The sequence below is a fragment of the Filicampus tigris genome, chromosome 3 (assembly GCF_054856515.1).
Source record: "Filicampus tigris isolate MCC_2025a chromosome 3, RoL_Ftig_1.0, whole genome shotgun sequence".
In the NCBI taxonomy this organism is placed as follows: Eukaryota; Metazoa; Chordata; class Actinopteri; order Syngnathiformes; family Syngnathidae; genus Filicampus; species Filicampus tigris.
The window spans coordinates 17,398,656-17,420,456 of NC_141219.1; the positions used below are offsets into that span (position 1 = coordinate 17,398,656).

The 21,801-nt window shown below is 41.5% G+C and overlaps 2 protein-coding genes across 3 annotated transcripts in view; both read left to right on the forward strand.

The window, feature by feature from the left end:
* Window positions 1–6,708, forward strand: part of ap1g1 (adaptor related protein complex 1 subunit gamma 1) — a 27,130-nt gene extending 20,422 nt beyond the window's left edge. For both annotated transcript variants that reach the window (XM_086025080.1, XM_086025079.1), the window contains 3 exons: window positions 20–180; window positions 341–439; window positions 1,621–6,708. In XM_086025080.1, the coding sequence (XP_085881206.1) occupies window positions 20–180; window positions 341–439; window positions 1,621–1,722 (362 nt within the window). In that variant the 3' untranslated portion in view covers window positions 1,723–6,708. The remainder of the gene's footprint in view (window positions 1–19; window positions 181–340; window positions 440–1,620) is intronic.
* A 2,168-nt stretch (window positions 6,709–8,876) lies between these two features.
* Window positions 8,877–21,801, forward strand: part of phlpp2 (PH domain and leucine rich repeat protein phosphatase 2) — a 39,316-nt gene continuing 26,391 nt past the window's right edge. The window contains exons 1-3 of the mRNA XM_086025535.1: window positions 8,877–9,163; window positions 11,974–12,254; window positions 15,935–16,068. Of these exons, the coding sequence (XP_085881661.1) occupies window positions 9,014–9,163; window positions 11,974–12,254; window positions 15,935–16,068 (565 nt within the window). The 5' untranslated portion in view covers window positions 8,877–9,013. The remainder of the gene's footprint in view (window positions 9,164–11,973; window positions 12,255–15,934; window positions 16,069–21,801) is intronic.

A 21,801-nucleotide genomic window follows, 5' to 3' on the forward strand; every position in this document is an offset into this window, starting at 1 on the left:
CTCTCAAATGTTCCTGCAGGTATTCCTCCCATGACGGCCTACAACAAGAACGGCCTGAAAATAGACTTCACGTTTGAGAGGGCAAACCCCAACCCCAACGTCGCTGTCATCACCATCCACGCTTCCAACTCCACGGAGGCAGACATGACGGATTTTGTTTTTCAGGCTGCTGTACCAAAGGTAACGAGGGCTCACTGTCACCAAATCTGCCGACATGGTTTTTGTTGGCGCTCCGTTGGTTGGCTCATTTTGACTGGCACGTTCAGTGCGCCGTGCTTTTATATGTACAGTAGTTCTGTTGTTCACGTGAGTGTTCTTTTTTTTTTTTTTTTTTCGTCAGACATTCCAGCTGCAGCTCCTGTCCCCCAGCAGTAATGTCGTCCAAGCACTCAACCAGGGATCTGTCACACAGATCATCAGAGTCCTCAATCCACAGAAAGTTAGTATGCTGTAGTCTGAGTCGGTTGGTGCATTTCAAAAGTCTACACACCCCTGCTCAAATGGCAGGTTTTTCTGGTATAAAAAAAATGGCCAGGATAAATAATTTAAAAACTTTTCCACCATTAATGTGGCGTATGCCTGTGCAACTCAATTGAAAAAAAAAAAACTCTTTCAGACAAGTAAGAAACTTGAGATAATGTAGTTGCAGAAGTGTGCACATTCCCTTTTCAAGTGGGGTTTTTGGTGTATTCAGAATTAACCAATCACATTCAGACTCATTAAGTTGGAATCAGCACATACCTGCCACCATTTGAAGTGGCTCTCATTAACCCCAAAGGATTTCCCAGTGTTGTATTATTTTGTTTTCAAGCAGATGCGTGACTGGTATTTCGAACTGTGCATATTTTTTTGCACCGTTTCTAAGGCTCTAGTTTGAGTTGGAGAAAAATAGCCCCAAAGCCATGGTGTTGTTTTGATGATGAGCAATGTTGTGTGCGCCAAACAACCTTTTGTGATTGTGGCCAAGAATTTGGAGAATTCAAGTGGTTTTATTTTTTCCTTCAGAATATATCTTCTTAAGATATGGCTTTTGTCTTCCCACCCTCCCCCACATATAGCCCAGGTAACGGAAAAAAACGGGAGATTGTTGTATGTGCTCAACAGCAAGTACTTCAATGTTGCTGTTGCCTTCACGACAACATCCCTGAGTAGTTCTAATCTTGTCTTTTTCTATAATTTTGGAATGATGTCCATTTGTCAGTCATGTCACTCTTGTGCCATAATTTCCCCACGTGCGTGTTCCATGGTCTACTTAAAGCCTTGGAATTTTTTTGCTTCCCTTTTCCTGACTGATCCCTTTAAACAATGAAATCCTTCTGATGCTCCGTGGAAGCTGTCTGTGGACCATGTGTTGTCCTGTTAGTTGTGGCTACGACAAATGTCAGGGAAAGCCCACTTGAACTATTACATCTGTTTATTTTTACTTGCCCTCTGCAAAGGATTTTTCGTCAATTGGGTTGTAGTTCACATTGTTAGTGGAAAGCGAAATGTTAAAAAAAAAAAAAAAAATCATGGTCTCACGTTTTATATCAAAAAACCTGGCATTTGAACAGGGGTGAGTCGACTTTTTCTATCCGGTGTATTTGCAGTCCTCATGAAAATCCACTGCTCCATTTTCAGCAACAGCTGCGAATGAGGATCAAGCTGACGTACAACCACAAAGGCTCGCCTGTGCAAGACCTGGCCGAGGTCAATAACTTTCCCCCACAGTCGTGGCAGTGATGAGTTGCTTCATTTGCTCCTAAAAGCCCCTCCGACGGGGACTATGAATTCTTTTTTTTTTTTTTTCTTTTTTTTTTCCCCCCCGCCTTGCCCCTCCTCCTCCCTCCTGCTCCTCTTTTTCAAACGGACTCCCCCTCAGTGACATCACAAAACGCGCAGCAGAGCGTCTTTAACGAAGGAAGAAAACAATCCAGATGAAGAGCCGTTCGATAAGCGGGATTACCTGGCAGTCAACTTTCTCTTTTCTTTCTTTCTGGTGTCATCACCTCTTTTGTTAGTCATGCTATTTTCTTTTTTTTTCCCACTCTCACATGAACACTGTACTAAACATAACATGAACTCATACTCATGGTTGCTCTGAGCCTTTTAAAGCCCTAATAATGCAATGCTCAGATAATTCACTTTAGTGACCTTCCTCAATTCATGTCTGAAAATCCATCTCAGATGTTGTTGCATTTCATCACTGTCGGGTAGAGTCCTCGCAAGTCCAAAATCACTACTTTTCAGGAATTACACTACAATAAGGCCATTCTGCTTGCTTTACCAAATATCGCATCGTTCAAGTTGGTATCGTACCTTCTTTTGTGATCAACACAACACCGTTCCGACATTTAGTTCAATCTGTAATTTAATTTGCTAAATCACCAATTTATTACCTTAATTGTTCCAAATGGTCCAGACACGTTGCTGCCAGCTAGCCGTGTGCGTCAAAACCCGACCCTTCAACAACAACAAAAAGACTTTATTACTTCAGAGGTTACATAATTGTCCCAACACTTGCTTTTCAAAAGTCTTCGAGCCATCAGTGATGTCATAAATAAATCGAGGAGCTGATTAAGCAAGGAAATTGGCAGAAATAAATCCGCACACGTACCTTGGTTGCTGACCAGTTCCGTCTGCACTGAAGCGTTACAGCGATCTATTTTTAACAAAACAGGCTTACTCAAATGTTTCTATTTTCACTCGTTATCATTTAAAATCACATCCAGACTTTGAAACTTGAGGCGACATTCTACTGCACAGCTCCCATAGAGTTGAAAGGAGGCAATTCCAAGTGTGCAAAAGATGTAATAGATTTGATTTCCAGCACTTTAAATTGGTTAATAATGTGTGAAAAATAACACACTTTCAGGACAGATCCTTTGTATCGTTTTGTGAGAAAATATGAAATTGACCGTATTTGGACATAGATTTCCACCCGACAGTGACGATATGGGCAATGAAAAATGTATTACTCTTCAAAGTACACAGACACACGTTTTGAGATGGTCATAATCCTGATGTGTAAATCACAATTCCTGATTATTTTTCCCCGTGTGGCTCTAATGCAGTCAACTGGTCAGCGAGACGCATTTGTTTGACCCGGTTCCGCTTCTCACCTCGCACACACTTCTGTCAATGAAGCCTGTTATGAATGTAGTTACATGCACTGAATGCTGTTCTTTCCCATCTCCTTATTTTCTCCATCGACGAGACGGGCACTATTTCTGTGAAAATATGTTTGATTTCTGCAGTAAATCGACTTGATTATTTATGCCTGATATCAAAGTGACGTGCCTTTCTGACTCGACGAGAGAAAAAGTTCTGTTAGCTTGATGGAGTGCTTCAAAGTGAGGGAAGTGATTGTGACGAATTTGAAATGCTATGTCATCGTTCTCCTTATTTAAGCCGCGTTTGTTTTTTCACTGTGCTGGGCTTTGCCCAATCTCCACAATCACGCAAATTCTCACAACGTGATCCCGATGGTACCGTGATAATGTTGCTGAGCTTCATTTTTTTTTTTTTGCCTGAAAGGCCCCAAACAAAGCAAATTGTGGGGGGACAAAAGGCAGCTAATGTCACCGTTTTCATTGGATGGCATCAAGTGTTGTCGTGGAAAATCTCATTAAGATCCACTGTCCTGTCCCAGTTTTTAGATTTACCGATTAATGGACTGAGGACTGTTTAGCCATGCGATTGATCTCGGCTCTGGTCTTTTCTGTCGGGGGGAGGCTACCGTTGATACCTCACAACATTCTCTCTTTCTACTAACTCGTTGGAGTGGCCGGCCTGCTTTTCGTCCCCGGTCGCAAATGAGGGGCGCACAGCTGCATGAAAGAAGCTGAAAGCCATTTGTCCACGTGCGCCGTTACAAGTTAGCGATAAACAACCATAGCGGCCCCACGATGCTTTGATATTCAATCACTATGCTTCACTATCTTAAGTCCTGTGACCAAAATCAGAGAGACTATTAGCTTTGGAAATATTTTTCAGCTACGATATATGTATATGGAGGAAGATAATTTCACTTTTTTTCTGTTCTGTTGACAAATGCTATATTAGCTTTTTTCTGTACATATTGAGGGCTTTTACAAATTTTTTGTCTCTTGTACTATCTTTCATCCTTTTTTTAGATACCATTTTCTAAACCAGTTCTTCACTATGTATATGTCTAAATAGTCAACCGTAGTCAACATCAGGCTTCCCTGTATCACCACTCATCCATTGTAAAAGGTATAATATGATCTGCTACCTGTACATTGTATATAATTGTAAAACAAACAAAGGCTGATCCACTTAAATAAAAACCCACATGAAGACTTCAAACGATTAGCTAGGACATCGAATTGTATGCATATATGTACAAAAGATTCTTAAAGTGATGCATTTGATTGACTAGGATTCATACTTGGCTCATGGGTGTGGATGTGTCGTCTTTTTACAAAGATAGCTGCTGGGGCTTTCCGTTCGGTTTTGCTTCTAGTGAGTGAATGGGGAACTGTGCTCTTGAGAAACAGCAACGCTGCACTAGTAAGCTTTCCCATTTTGCTTCATCTCGCCTTTTTTGTTGGCCTTGTATGTGCAACTATTTAAATGTTGATTTGATCCTTAAATGTGTTCTTTTTAAAACTGTACTTTACCAACACGGAAATCTCCCCCAAGTCAAGAGAATAATTCATATGCACCCCCAAATTGTTTACATATATCCTCATATTCCATTTGAAAGGAAATCCCGTTCGAGCTTTTAGTCGATATCTAGCTCAAAGCTCCGCATTCTAGTACGCTCTTTGTCCTCACTAGTAAGACAACTCGGCACACTAGTAGAACAAAGGTTTTGTGCTGCACTAGTCACACTTCTAGGCCAAACTAGTAGGCATACCATGTACTAGTATGCTCTTTGTCCTGATTAGCAGGACATCCCTTACTAATGAGGAAAAGCGGTGCGCTAGACAACTTTGTGCTACTAGTGACAAAATTATAAACAAACAAACCAAATGCATTCTTGACGTGTTTTAGCATGAGTACTAATTCTCAATACTAGTCAACATGAGGGTATTAGAGGGTACATAGAAGGCAAAAAGGTAGATATAATACAGACAAGGTAACTAGTCCATATTTAAAATCAGTGTCATGGCAAGTACTTTTCTTTTTTTTTTAGGTCGATGTCGTATTTGTTAGGATCAGTCTCCAGCCTCAACTCGCCGCGAACCAAATTCCAGTCTAACATCTAGTCGTACTAGGACTGCGCAGATGTTAACTAGTGCAGTTTTCCCTCACCAGTAACATGAAGTCGTACTAGTGAGGACAGAATTTATTGGAGGATGAGACAACTCGTGCACGACAGTAGTGGAAAAAACATTACTTGTATCACGTTTCTGCATACCAGTAGGACTACTTGTTTCTAGTGAAGCAACACTGTGCAATAGTTGGCAACTGTGTGCTACTATTGACAAACGAGTCAACCACTATTGATGACCATGTACCAGTACGCAAGACAATTAAGTTGACATGTAAAATGTCTTACTAGTAATGTTTTTTCCCACTACTGTATGTTTCTGCACACTAGTAGTGCACTTTTTTATATACTAGGAGAGCAACTACATGTTACTAGTGAGGTACTGTTGCCTTCTAGTACTGCTAGTGACATTATCAAATTTTACTTGATAACATCTAGTGCTTCACTAGTAGTTCTAGTAGCATCCAAATGTCATCAAGGGTACTTTTCCCTCACTAGTACTAGTATGCCAAAGTTGTCCTACTTGGTGTGCAGTTATTGTCATTCAGGATTGGAAAAAAAAAATACTAGTAATATGCAGTTGTTGTATTGGTGTGCCCTAGTTGTTTAACTCATGCGATGATTGGGTAACTAGTAGTAGTAGTAGTAGTAGTAGTAGTAGTACATGGAGGTCAATCTGGATATCAAGGATATGGAATAAACACTCGAACGGCTTCCAATTAACCTCGATTGAATACACTCAGTTGTGCACGTGTTCGAGTGCACTACTTATCAATGACCACAAGGGGGAGCTGCGCAAAACTAGAATGACTGTGGGAAGGAATAGGTTCAGTCCAGCTTGTCCACATTTGTTTTGTGTGTTTTGTTTTGTTTTTAACCCCCGCCCCCAACTAGCTCGTCTCCTTTGTCCGTTCATTTTGGTGATGCTCATCCATACAAGGTCTTGTGTACAAATGGTGAAATGAGCCCAGCATAAATGCTTTGGGCACACTTGAAGGAAGAAAAAGTAAACCGTGTGTTGGTGTGTGTGTGATTATTTACAGGATTTTATTTGGCTGCAAATTTTCAGTTTGTGAGCTGCATGTGAAAGCCAATGTAAATGATGTCTTCTTTACTCGACCCACTCGGGTTTTTGTTGGAGATGCAAGAAATTTCATGTGTGAGTCTGTCCCACTCTGTCATAGCGCAATCGTGTGTACAATCGGATTTTGTTTCGGTAGTGGTTACAATGAGGATTAACGCTGGCGATGAATGAAGCGCACGCCCAGGCTCGTCCTGACTGCAAAACAACATTTGTTGTAGCAGAGTGAATGTCTGGTTTTTGTTTTTTGTTTTTTTTTCCTCCCACTGCCCCATCAAGTTTGACGCGTTGAACTGAATCGTATAGTCCGCAGCTCGAAGGTGAGTGTGACTGTCAGACTGAAAGTATGATAAAGTATATGATTAAAGATGACAAGTTGTAAACTATTAAATGGGATATTTTCAATTGATGCTGTGTGTTCTTGTCATTTGGCTTGCAGAAAAACGGTAAAACAAATAAAAAGTGCGAATACTGTAAATCTAGCTAAGTTTGTTTTTCTTGGTGATGTCATGCAGCATTGATGCACCACGAAGTTGATTGAAGTATCAAGATTATGTATTTGGAGAAAAAACAATGTAAGTCGTGGGAGAATGAATGAAGCCCCTCAACTCACTTCAACATCGTTCCTTAGCAGTGAGATGCATCACGATAGCAGCAACAAACGACAAACTCACTTTAATGTATTTAATAAGCACCAATATGCCACAGCATGGCGGCAAAGCAGTACTTTTGTCTAAATGAAGGTCTTCAACTCACTTCAGCATAGTTCCTTGGCATCAAGATGAAGGCAAAGCACTACTTTTCTCCAAATGAAGCTCCTCAACTACCTTACAATTCCTTGACACCAAGATGGCTGCAAACCACTACCGGTCTTTACTGAAGCACCTCAACTCACTTCAACAGTTCCTTGACACCATGCCATGGTGTTAAAAGCACTACTTTTGTCTAAATTAGGTTCTCAACTCACCTCAATATATTTATATATTATATCATTTGCACCAAGATGTCAGCAAAGAACTACTTTTCTACAAAGAAGCTCTCAACTCTCTTTCAATATTGTTCCTTGGCACACAAGATGCCATAAGACCAAAAAACTACTTTTGTCCAAATGAAGCTCCAACTCACTTCAACATAGTTCCCAGGTACCAAGATGTCAGTAAAGCACTACTTTTCTTAAAAAGAAGCTTCTCAACTTACGTTATAGTTGCTTGACTTCAAGATGCCACAAGAAGGTCCCCAACACACTTTAACATAGTTTCTTGGTACCAAGATAGATGCAAGGCAGTACTTTTTTTCTACTAAAGCTTCTAAACTCACTGTAACATACTTTGTAGTTCTTAAGCACCAAGATACCACAGCATGTTGGCAAAGCACTCATTTTTTTAAATGAAGCTATACCCAACTCACTTCAACATAGTTCCTTGGCACCAAGATGGTTGCAAAATGCTCCCGTCGCTGATAGACAAAGCAGAGTACTTTTGCATTCAGTATAGGGTCACACTTCTTTTCTGTTCCAGAGAAGTCAACGTTTTCAGTTCTTTGGAACTACACCAGACTCCTTGACTAGAAGTGAAAACCAATGCAAAGACACGAGGTATGCCTTTCCATTGGCTTTGACATGCTCCCCTGGGCACGTGCTGACACCTGCCTCGCTGACCAGCACGGAGGAGATGACATCACAACAATGCGATTGGAAGCAGAGTCAGCGCTGATGATCTTCCTGCCATACTATGACATCACTGCTTTTCACATCCAGGCGCTCACACGCAAACAGACCGGCAAGCTTGACTCAAGCTCCCGACTCCTCACTCACTCTGACACGCCCCTTAAAGGCACTCATTCAACATATAAATACTACACTATGTAAAGTAATTATGCTAGTATGGATTCCAGGAAGGAATGGAGTTACTAGTACGGCGCAGTAGTTTAATAATGTTTTTATTGTTGTTGTTGTTTTTTTACTGTCTCACAGCTGCCAGTAGAATATGGTAATTTTAGATGATGCAGTATAATACTGCATTAAAACATACAATAAATAACTATATTTACAGTCAGGGATGGCACTATACTGAGGCTAGTGGGCTATAGCTATGTCATAAATATGTATAACCCCAGTTAAGCCCCTCCAGTATCCAACATATATTTATAAATTAGAAAGATATCGGTATTGGTTGGCTATGTATCGGTCAATACCCCCTTTAGCTCCGGGGGAGAAACATTTTGGAGCTGTTCTTGTTTACTGTATGTTGACTTGTTTGAATATATCTTTTATTATTGGCCGAAAGTGGCTCTCGTAGTGTGTGTGTGTGTGTGTGTGTGGGGGGGGGGTGCATTACTAATAGTCTCACTAGCGATAACAAAACGCACTAATTACTTTACCAGTACAGTACGTAGACCTTCAGCTGGATGTCAAGGATATGAGTAACAAATGTTCAGGGGCTTTCCATATGCTTGTGGGCGTGTGTTTTCCATGTGAAAGGGGGCGCGGCTGCTGAATAATGAGGCGACAGAGCCCGCCCACGTCATGTTTATTGATCCAGCAGCGGAGGCCCTCCCACACGCAGCCGGGCAGCATTCGTCTCCTGGGGGCTCGCTGGCTATGGCTCTCCGGCTCCGTGTGCGCCTCCCCATGGGAATCAGCCGCCAGCCGCCTCCCGCCATCATTATCACAACGCCACTCGAACCCTAGCGGTCTTCGCGGATAGCGAGCACCCATGGCGATGGAGGACCAGCCTGACAACAGCGGGGCTTGCATCGACAGGCAGCCGGACACGGTGCTGCACCGAGCCGGGCTCATTCACGTCGGAGGTCGCGGTTGCCGCACCGGAGCTTCCGCCGCCCCAGCCGGGATACGAGTGCTAAAGGCAGGTGATATTTGCAACTACGTCCCCCCTCCTTTGGTTGTGCACTTGGTGACTGCTTTAAACATGCCCTCCGTTGCAAGGCGTCTTCTTCCATGACAGGGCAAAGTGCATGGGATACTCGAAACATTATGTAACGCGCGCTCATCTCTATACCCACGATGAGGGGGATAATAATGATGATTATGATGATTTATCCGTGGGTCGTTCACATCGAGCGCGGTAAGAATTACTGGTATCGTGCACAAGCATCTCACGCTGATTTAAAAGGCGGGATGGCCACGCACAGGCCACTTAATTAATTAGGGACACCTTTTCCATTGTGATGCCACAAAAATAATGCTCTGTTTTGATGGACACTGTCAGAGAGGTTGTAATTTAGAATTCTCTTAACAGCGTGTTCAGAATTGTGGTTGTAGTAAGGTGGACAAAATATTAGGGGCACTTACATTGTGATGCAGCGCACTGCACACAGCAACCACAATATTAAATATAGTATATTACTGTATTAAAGAGTGTCAGTCCAAATTTGAGCTTCATTGCGTTTATCATTCGGCCATTCATTTTTATTCTCGTTGTATTGATGAGGTGTACCTAATGGTGTGGCCAGTGACATCATCCAGTGAATGACATCACTTTGTAAGCTCAAAACAAATATTGAAAATATTTGTATGGTGGCTGGGAACTCAACTTACTTCACAACAAGCAGCAGATTGGCTGATTGTGACCAGTTCTTTAAAAAAAGACTTTAAACTGTTTTTTTGCCAATCCCAGTTGAGGTCAAACTAAACATAAAATGAAGAGAATTGCATTTCTTTGCCTTAGTGAATTCTATTTATCTTAATGCTAACACGCATTGCAAAATGCGACTGATGGGCTAAACCTTTAAGCGATGGATACTTGAACACAAACGGTGGAGTAACACCTGGACAGACAATATAGTAATGCTCACAGGCATTTATTCTTTGTCCTTTGCGTAAAATGACTAATACTACTTAGAGCTGGGCATACCGCCTATGTGACGGACCGGTCCTCCTATCCGCCTATGACGGGCGCCCATTTTGTAGGCGATAAGCGATAGACGGGACACTTAAAAAAATAGTCGGACTAAGCATAGTTGGAAGCGCTTTTTTTTCCATCTATGTAAACTTCACAGCCTTGTCCTGGTTAAGATGGAGAAAATTATCTGTCATCCAAGATTTGATGTGCATGATACAGTGAAAATGAGCATTCATTGAACTGGCATCATCTGGAGAAACAACGATGTGCCACTGCATGTCGTCAGCGTAACTGAAGAAATTGACCCCGTGCCTCCTAATGAGACTGGGAGCATATAGAAATTAAACAATAAAGGACCTAAAAGTGAACCTTGAGGCACACCACATGTTACTCCAGGGGTGTCCAAACCGGGTCCTCAAGGGCCACTGTCCTGCCTGTTTTCCATCTCTCCCTGCTTCAACACACCTGATTCTAATGATCAGGTTTGTTATCATGCTTCTTCGGAGCTTGCTGATGAGCTAATCATTTAAATCGGCTGAATGGTCTGTTGCATCAGGGAGAGATGGAAAACAGACAGAACAGTGGCCCTTGAGGACCGGAGCTGGACATGCCTGTGTTACTTCATAGATTTCCTTGGAGGATGTACCTAAACTTACCATAAAACATCTCACAGTGATGTAGGATAAAAACCATGCGGCGTTATAGAACGTCATTCTTTGTCTGACCTACTCAATATCGCATATGAATGAGGTCCAACGTCTTGATGATCTGCCAACAGGACAAATGTCATCAGCGCAGGTCAGCACACCAATCATGTGACCTGTACCTTGACAGCCTTGCCCATGAACATTGTGACTAGGAGAGGTCAAGGCACATCCTTGACAAACGCCAATAGCAGCATGTTGGTGTTTGCGTTTACAAGTGCACAGTCATGGTGCAGCTCCAATACCCAAATGCTGACATTTTAGCGCGGGGATGTGATTTAAATTAAGATGAGTGGGAGGTTAGAAAATGGCTGCAGGTCAGTGTAGCGTCTTTTTGTGTTGGAAATTACGCATCATAAAAATTATAATATTGTCTATTTCTGCAACAGTTTGTCAATTTTGACCCATGTCTCTTAACATGGATCCAATGTATGGTCATGAAGGGACTCTTAAAATTGTGAAACTGTACTTATGGTTAATGTGAGGTTGTTGGGTTTTTTTGTGGGATAGTGGTAACAGTATTGTGGGAGTTTGAAACAGTCTTTTTTGTCTGTTTTCACATTTGCACATTTCTACAGAAACATTCTCATGGGGGGGAAAAAAAAGATATGAGATATGAGTATTTATAATAAGCAGCACTTTGGAAAATAGTGAACAGCTCCACAAAAAAATCTTCAAGCTGTTTATTGCCACTGATAGTTGAAATCTACTGTCAAATTAACATAAAACAAAGCAAATTACTGTCTGCGTTGTTAATTTAAAACAAGCACATAAATTACTTTGATGCTAACATGTAATAGAAAATTCCAAAGATGGGCTAATGAATAGCATCAATGTTGCGGTGTTATAGCCCTTTAGGCAATGCATATTTGAACACAAATACTCACAAGACTATTTTTTTTATTCTCAACGAAGAGCGACTAATGTTTTAATGCCTCCATTTCTATCTTTATATCTCTATTATACTGCCTTGGAAGAAGCAGTACAATGTCAATTGAATTAAAGTGCAAAATGTGGCAAAAACTGTTTGATTTGTTTACATTCTATTTAATGATATTATAACTGTGCCTTTTCAAATTTTCATTTGTGTGTGTGTGTGTGTTTTCGCAGCGCAACATGAAGCGAGTCGGGAGTCGCGGCTGCATGACGAGAAAGAGCAGATTCGGATCCCGGGAACGCGACTGGCTGAAAAGCGACACCCAGCGGGGCTGTGTGTGTCTGTACGGCAGCACGGTGGACCCCCAGTTACCTGCCTCCGGAGCTCAGGCCACCTCCACTCCTCAGCCCGACCTGCAGCTGGTGCTCTGCTCCACCAGCACCACAGTGGAGGAGATGTGCGCCCAGAGGGACGGACAGGGTCTCTTTGTTCAACTGCACGGAGATCTGCTCAGGTAAATACATATTTATCTTTGAGACATTACGGGCTCGGTTAAGATGGCGGATTGGCCGAGTGGCTCCGCTTCATAGTACTTCGCTGATGCACTTAAATTGCCTCTGTGTCTGCCAGTAAGACCTGATCCATTTAAAAGTAATAACAGAAATCTCCAAGATATAAAACCAGGATATAACTGAAATTGGATTTCAGTTGTAGACTGAGATTTAGACTTCACGGTTTATTTTTTATTTTTTCCCTTAGAGGCCCTCCTAGTGCTTTCTCTGGATAGCTGGTTTCTAAGTCTGCAAAAAGTAATACATGATCATCTTAAAAATATATGTATATTTATATGCGTACATGTTTACATACATATATATATATATATATATATATATATATATATATATATATATATACACTATTTTACATAGATTTGGGCTGGGGTCCACTGTATTCAAAAGTTCAGCTAAATTGTTGATGTGAGATTAGGGAGGTATATATGGTTGGCGATGTCTTTGCTGCATGCACCACATGCACAGGTCCCCACACTAAGTGACGAGTTAAATTTGGCAGCTTGATGTTGAAGTGCTGACTCCGCAAGTGAAAATGGAGGCTTGCTTTTCCCTTCAGACTCGGGGCTGTTTGCAAAGAAGTCGAATCCGACCCTGGTTGTAAATGGTAATATGTCTACCTTCAGTACTCAAAGCGCAGGAGCAAATGGGGGTTCAGTATCTTCCTCAAGTACACTTCGACATGCTCACAATGGCCAGGGATCAAACCCCCAACCTCTGGTTTGGGAGAGAACCACTCTACCACTGAGCAATGCCGCCCCCATAACATCATGGTCATGGGAATGGAAGCCTACTGGCCCCATCGAACAATGGTGCAGGATGAGCAGTGAATTATTTGCATGAAATCATCTGAACTGACTGCTACAAGAGGATAGATATTAAGTACATCTTCATCCTTTGTGTATTTTGACCGAAAAACGCCCGTGACCTTTATCAAGACACATGGTAACTGTTTTAAAATGTGAAAAAAATGTACGATGTGTCTCTTTTAACAGAGGACATCCACCCATCCTGGTCATTGTTCTATTTCTGGGGCTTCTCTAAATGTGTTGTGGGCAGACATGACAGTCAACGCCAACCGGTCAGTCCTGGGCCAGTCTCCGGTTCCCTCCCACTCAGTCATGCCCAAAACGTTTTCCAAAAGGGAGACTCCCAGACTTTTCGATCGCCTCCTCCCAGAGAGAGACAGAGAGGGCACACTAGGACAAGTGGCCTATTAAAGCGGCCTGACTAATACATTGAGGTCAGCAGCCTCATCCATCTCCACTTGGTATGTACGGGCTGCAAGAGCAGGACCTCGTGTCACTTTTGAGGGCTATAAAATGTGCCGACAAATCTCACTCTTCAACTGGATTTAATATGCACGTGCTATTCGAATAAATCACACTTTCACCGCAACCTTCCTTGTAGGGGAATCAAAGCAGCAGGAAAATATCAATTTCAAGCTGCACCACACGCAGTGAGCTTGTTTAGCATCACTGGACACAACATTAGGTACCCCCGCTTCACTATAAATTCTACTTTTACTGAAAAGATAATAATGTGTAGTTTTTAAAGACACTGCCAGAGAGCAATATGTATATATGTTTCCTGGTGATTGATTGGGTTTATTTAAAAAAGTAGGAAAGAATTCTCAAATACAAGGACCAGGAAGTCATTCAAAACTTTTTGCATCACTAATGTGACCTAAAACACAATTGATTTAAAAAAAAAAAAAAAGATATTTTTTTTTGGAGATGGGAAGTAAAAAGAAACAACTGTGATAATGTGGTTTCACAAGTGATCACACCCTCTTACAACTGGGGATGTGGCTGTATTCTGAATCAACCACTTGCTTTCACGCTTATGTTAAATGCTAGTCAGCACACTCACTGCACCATCCAAAGTGCCGCTAATTGACCCCAAAGTAACTTATGCTCTAGTAGTAGTTTTTTTTCCGACCATCTAGCAAAATCCTGCAGGTTTTGTGCTAACGACTTCTATTTCAAACTATTTATAATTCCCTTCATCTTGTCTAAGTCCCCAGTTCCATCTGAATAAAAACAGCCACAGCCTTATGCTGCCAGTGTTGTATTTGTACCAAATATACATTTTGGAATAATGGCCAAATAGTTCAACCTTGGTTTCATTGAACCATAACAATATCTCCCAAACACATGTGAAAAATGTATTATGGTCCAATTCAATCACGATTGAACTTTGGCCATAATTCCAAAAGGTGCAAAGACAAAGTCAAAAAAGACAACACTGCTCGTCCCCAAAACAACATCATACCTGCGGTGAAGCATGGTGGTGGCAGCTTCCTGCTTTGAGGCTGTTCTTCTGCTGGAGCTGGGGCCTTAGACCAGGTGGAAGGAATTATGAACAGTTCAAAATAGCAGTCAGTGTGAGAACAAAAGCTTTAGGCTTCTGCTTGAAAGCGGAAACAAATGTCAGGGTAAGCCTACTAGAACTTGTGAACTTTATTTGGGGCTGAGCAGAGGCACTTTAAACGGTGGCATGTGTGTGTTGACTCCCATAAACATGAATTTGAATGTGATTGGTTCATTCTCGCCAGAGCCACATCCCCCTTGTCCAAAAATGGGAAGTAATGAAGTACAAATACTTTATTACTGTGCTTGGGTAGTTTTTTCCAGTACTTTGTTCAGACAATGGATGGATGTATAGCAATCGCCATGACACTGCAGATTGTCGTTACTACCATAATAGTAATTAATACTACATGGCTCGTTGAAGTGCCGCTATGGTGTGTGAGATTTTTAATCATCTGTTTTCATTTTGGCCCTTGAGCGTGTCTTCACATGAAAATGTCCATTGGCACTAAAATGATTGGGGGCCTGCATTTATTTAAAAATATATGTGTGCCATGTGTATTGTTGAACAGTCACTGCGAAGTAAATCATTCTGTGAGTGATTTATTCTTTGAAGCATTAATATTAAATAAATATACAGTAAAACATACACAGTCATGTAATGTTCTTCACATTTTAAAAATAGGAACATTAAAATTGTTTCTATCCACTGTATATGAGAATTTTTATGGCAAAACGATCATTTCTTGAAAAATTGTTTAATATTATTTCTTAAAATCATAAAACATTTAATGGCACAAATATTGAATTTTAAACAAAATATAACAGTTGAATGTCTTTTTTTGGTCAGTTAAATAAATGCAAGTTAGGTCACATTTCGAAACTTGTGTATATATAAAAAAAAGGCATAAAATCATGATTAGAAATCGTCATTAAAGATACAGCTGATCATTGTATCTATTAGGCGTGTTAACATAAGTGTACATTTCATTCCAAAATATAAAAAAACAGTTATTTGAATTGAAATATTTCCATTGCCCTTTTTTGTCAATCCTAGCTGGTCCTTTGCCGGGTGGGGCGGATGTTTCATTTTATGCAACAGCTTTCCACTTGTGCAAATATTGCTCTATTTCGAATGAAAAGCATTACACAATGAAAATAAACTCCTTTCCCTCTCCTATGAAACAACAACACTCTGCTTACTGTGAGATATTGAGTTTACCCACTGTCTTAATAATACCCCCCCCCCCCAAATCGTCCTTGCACGTTTATTGTGTTTACATTTCCTGTTGTCATCCTGCTTCGTGCCGCAGGAGGCTGGAGCCTACCGAGCGTCCTCTCCAGATGCTTTACGACTATCTGGCCGTTATGGGCTACGCCGACCCGGTGCGAGTGCAGCAAGAGGCTGCCAATTCCGACCTCAGCTGCTTGATCCGCTTCTACAGCGGTGAGTGCCGACCCAAGGGGGCCCATCATCATCACCGTCGTCATCATCATCATCCATCTTCATTGTCAGCTCATGATAGAGATCCCGTTTCCTCTGATGGAGGGGACGACGCCAGCCAAGTAAAGCTTGAGTGGAGTCACATCCTTGTGGCACGCTTTGGCATCGTTATCGTTACAAAGGCATAATTGTTCAAATTTGCACGTGTGTTTTATGGTGTGGCCGGTGTAGTACTTGGCGTTTAGTGAACTAGTCATTCCTAATCTTGCACTGTGTAGCCCTTATGTAGGCTGCCGTATTAATATATATATATATTTTTTTTGGTTCCCTTTTGGCCACTGTACATTTCCTTGTGTCTGGCAATGGGGAGCCAAACAAATCATGTAACATATTAGCCACATCCACATCTGTTTTGCCTTTGTAGATGAGGTTACCTAATCAGGTTTTATGAAGCTGTCACTGTTGGGTAAGCGTATACTACATCATATTTATAAAGTAAATCGGTTACTTCCACAACCCTGTCAACCCAACTGAATCTTACAAAAGTTGTCATTTGCCCGTATATATCTGTAATCTTACACATTACATATTATTTTCGAATGGCTGCTGTCACCTGATTGGAAATCAGCTTTAAAAAAAAACCCAAAAGTAAACATGATGTTGCGGGTATTGTGACAGCTTGAGCAGGACGTGAGTGTTTTGTGCGCATGCGTGAGGGAGAGCGCGAGAACCCTGGTCTCCCTCTGACGTGTGTTGTGGGGCTACTGGGCTCCTCCTTTTCGACGACATGCGACGGCCGCGATCCGGGAGACAACTCCGGCCTTGGAGAAAGCTCTCCCGACTGCGGTGAGGTGACAAAAACAGCAACGGATAACAGTGATGAAATTGGCATTGGCTGTGCACATTCGCAATGTACGCCGTACATGTTTGAAAAGGTGTTTCCACCTGTACAAATTACGCTGAAAGCGTACAACTTGACAGATATGTGCTTCTGCCAAGGATGAAAAAGAGGGTTTTTAACAAATCACTTTTCTTAACATTTCAGCCTTGGCGGCCTTAAAGGCCTTGTTAACTTACATCTTAAAATATTTCATTTTCTATTTACACTGCATTTAAAGCCTACTGAATTCCTTTATATTGCATTTGCACATACAGTACATTTAGATACAGGAGGTGCTGTTGCTGCTGACTCAGTGTAACACTTTTTTTTTTTTTAACATAACGCACAAGTAAATGTATTGCTGCAGCATGAGACTCAGCATACACAATTTCCTCCATGCATTTCAATGAAGAGCCGTCATTGTGATTTATTCAACTTTCTGTTTAAGGTCATTTTTGATGTATGGATTGAATGGAATAGAATATGTCTTACCTTAATGTATTTTTTTCTCTTTATAATTTGGTGCAAATCCAAATCAGAATTGTTCACCCATCCATGGATGGAGTCTGTGCTCTATTGAGTGCAACTGTAGTATTTTCCATCCATCCATTTTATAAACCACTAACTATATCCCCTGTTGAAATGAATGCGGTTGATTAAAGGGTCATAACTATCCATCTGTCCTATTTTAAATACACAAGATGTAATATATTTGTTTTATATTTGGCTTGACTATACATTTCAAGGGGGAGGAGCAATTTAACACCTTGAATCCTCTATTTGAATCGTTATCTGCTTGTTGTGAAGTGATTTGAGTATACTGCCACCATACAGCGCTCAAATCTTGAATTTTTGCTCGCAAGTCAGATGACTCACATCTCAAAAACAACTCCAAACCTAGGTCACTCTTATCTCAAGGTTACACTGTATCAAAAAGATCTCTTCTCTCTGTGATACATAAGTTTAATAAATGAACATGTTTATTATTATCATTTTTAAAAAAAAATCTACTCACTTCCTCCCATCATGGTCTTATTTGATGAAGTGCGTCATGTTGAGCCTCCCCCGCGCGCTCCTGCTGGGGTGCTCTGATGAGATGAAAACAAACAGTAATGATGGCTTAATGCTGACTTCATCAAAATCCAGAGATCCAGAGAAAACAAAGGCAGGGGACCCGTGGGCCAGTGTTTGCGTGGGTCAGCCCCGTCCCCGCAGCTGTAAAGAGCTGGGACGCGGCCTGCTGTCATCTCTGGCTCCGGTCCGTTTGGGCTATGTTCCTGCTCGGCCCGCGTAGTCAAGACCCACCGCCGCTGTCCCACAATGAGTCATGTGGGAGATAGCAGCACATAAAGTTATTGATTTGGCTCCCGATCAAAGCGTCTGCGTTTAATAAGTCGCATTGTTGACATATTTCTGACCCCCCAGAGCGTACTTATTTGTTCTTATTACTCTGGCCCACTTGTGCATGGATGGACTAGAACTTGTCCATTCATTGTTCTATTTTCAAGATCATAGTTATGAATGAACTGACGTTTTTCAAGAGAGATACGTTCCAGACCCACCCATGCTAGATTAAAATACGCGATATAAAGAGAGACCATATAAAACATTTAAAATATATATTTTTACCCCTCCCACACATTCAAACTTATTGAAACATACATTTTAAAGTACTGTATTCCTTAGTACCTGTTGTCACTCTCTCACTATCACTTTGACAAAAACAAAATGAAAAGAATTGGCTCTCGCTCACACGCTTGCTTCAAGCTGTTTATTTGTCATGCTCAGTTGAAGTTTACTGCAAAACTGACACTTAAAACAAAAGAGAATGAAACATTGTTTATTTAAACACCAAAATGTTCACTCAAACGACAAACTAAACTCCACTAGCTTAATCACTAGCTTAATGCTAACATACCGTGCGAAATGCCATAGATGGGGGACAAACATTAGCAGAGATATTATGGTGATTATAAACCTTCAAACAATTGCTACTTAAACACAAAATCCACTATCTTAATGCTAATGCTATTATGTGAAACGCCACAGTCGGACTGTAATTGCCGTCAATGTTATAACTAAAAAATGGCAGACATAGCGGGGGTGAAAGATGAATGGCAATATAGCAAGTGGTCACTGTATTAGAACAGAAAGATTTTGTTTTACCGCCGCCTGTATTTGATGAGACACGTAGTTTCAGACTCCAGCAGAAGAAGGACCATACTCTCCCTCGATCTGGATGACCATAAAACGAATAAATACTACAAAGCCGAAGGTGGATGTACATTTTCAACTTTATATTGAGGTGGATTGGATTTACAGTGAAGCGAATGGCCCCAAGCGTGAGAGCAGAAAAGCCATCATTTCCTGACAGCTCCTCCGAACGTGATGTGTCTGTGATGGAGCTTCTCTTTGGACTCAATATGTTTTCTTTCTCGTTTGAAACAGAGAGAATTTCCTCCATGGAAATACAGAAACAATAGCTCAAAGTGAGAGCTACTTCTTGGGTACTGATTATATGTGAAAGGCAACCAATTTGACCTCAACCCCAAATACTGCACGTTTTTGTCATCCTTTCAGTTCAGGTTAGCAGTAGTCAATCACTTTTCTGCCACCTGGATGTATCCTTGCGGCGATGGTTTGCAAACATTATGAAATGCTGTATTATATTGGATTTTCAGCCAACTTAAAGCCGGAGTCAAGACAAAAAAAATTCTTTACAATAATATGTCCAATCGCCCTCGCTAGTCTCAAATATTCAGATAAATAATGCGTTTGTGAAATATGAGTTAAGCAGAAAAATGCACCCGTTTTTATCCATTTCAAAGGGCGGACATTTTGCCTTGTACTGCCACTTGCTGTCGACTGAAAATGACGTCACAGTGCCAAAGCACCCAGTAATGACCGTCACACCTGTTTTCTGGGTTTGGTCAAATAATATTTGCAAGCTACTAATCATGGTATTAATTAGAATACCGTATTTAAATCTGTAGGGGTGCATAGAACATACTGCAAAGAAAAATTTCGACTTGACTTCCGCTTTAAGTCCAACCGAGAGGAGGCATTTGACTGTCGGCCCCGACTTTTTCAGTGCCAGCAAAGGCATTTGCTATTCTCAGTCTGACTTTTATGTGCTTGTCAGTTGCCTTGAAATAATCCGTTGTGCGATTTAAAAAAAGATTTGAAAGGTATAAATATCATGCAGATGCAGAACAGGGGTTCCAGGAGACGAGACCAAAACGAGATTCAGCAAAGTGATTGCACAGACTTTACAGGGTGATCATGAATTTGTGGTGTCCCTCACATGGTCTTAATTGCCCTTTGCTACTTTTTGGTACGTAATATGGACAAAAGTCTTGGGACTCGCTCTTACATTACAGCCTCTTAAAAGATCCCCACTCCACTTCTTTCTTGACAATCACACCATGTTTTTGCGGTTCATTGAACCGGTTGATGTAATTTTTTTGGGGCGCTATTCTACTTCAGTCGTGTTTGGCCACATTGCTTGGTGGGCGGACCTTAGATATCAACTGACAGTGCACCAGAAGTGTGGTTCTCCATTTTTTCCCACTTCCGTCAAGCGGCGGTGCATCTGAAGCTCATTCGTTATTCAAATTTTGTCTTGCACCAATACGGTCATGCTTAGACAATTTGAATATGTATATTGTTTTTTGTGTGTGTGTGTGTATGACTGTATATGACAAACTCATGGGACGTTCGTTTTGGCCTCATATCACGCTCTGCTGTCCACTGAAATTGACGTCCAAATGCCTTCGGGTTCACATTAAGAATGTCAGGAAACCACGCCCAAAAAGCAGGTTAGCTGTGACGTTCACATTGCGAGCTCGAGGGCACTTTAACATCACTTTATGTCGACAGCAGAGGACGGTATGAGGCCAAAATGTCAGTCCCTGAGATGGATGAAAACAATTGGAATGATCTGTTCAATTCTTACATTGAACATACCATTGCAAAGAACATGTTTGCCTGAGTCCCCCTTAAAAAAGAAAAACAAAAAAACGTTATGTCGTGGGTGTGAACGATGAGCCGCGATATACACTGTCAAGCCAAATCCATGAGGTACGAAACAGCGGTTTTCCTGTTATGTCAACATCAAGTTTAATGGCGTTGTAGCCCTCCGCCCTGTTGTGGTTAATGCATCCACTTCCCTTGTAAAAATTGGACATCATGTTTTTAACCTTGCCCGAGCCTCGCCGCTCGCCGCGTGAAGTCACATGTCAACGACTCTCCCGCCGAGCCAAGGCCGCGGTCGGCTCCGATGTGTCACTTTTCCTCACTCTTCCCCCGCGGTTGGGCGGGGTTTTCGCACAGGGTGACAATTAGTCTGCCGGGCCCCGTCTGTCATCACGCTCTCTCCTCCGACGCGGCATACGCTTTGAAAACAACGTTGCGCAACATCCACCGACGTTTAACCCACTTTAACCCCCGTGGAGTCAACTTTATTTGCAGTCATGGAGCCGGAGGTGGAGGTTTACTAGCTCGGACTGGACTTTGATTTGGACAACAAGCGTATTTCCATAGCAACTAATAACACCACGGATCTCCGGGGATAACACTTGTTTTAGAGTAGTTGGCTCTTTATGATTAGGACACATTGTGTAAGGCAACTAATGGTTTTCAGATGTGTTGATAGGATCATGCAGCAAGCATGGTGTGAATAACATGTATCCTATGCGCATGTAGCTGTAGGTATGACCAGTGTTTCCCAACTTGTATTGGTTGGTCTTACTTTACATTGTCCTCACTAGTAATAGAATTTAGCTCACCCATAGATTGACTGTGTCTTCTTAGTAACGTTTTTTTCACCAGTACTGTCCGACAATTCTGCACAATAG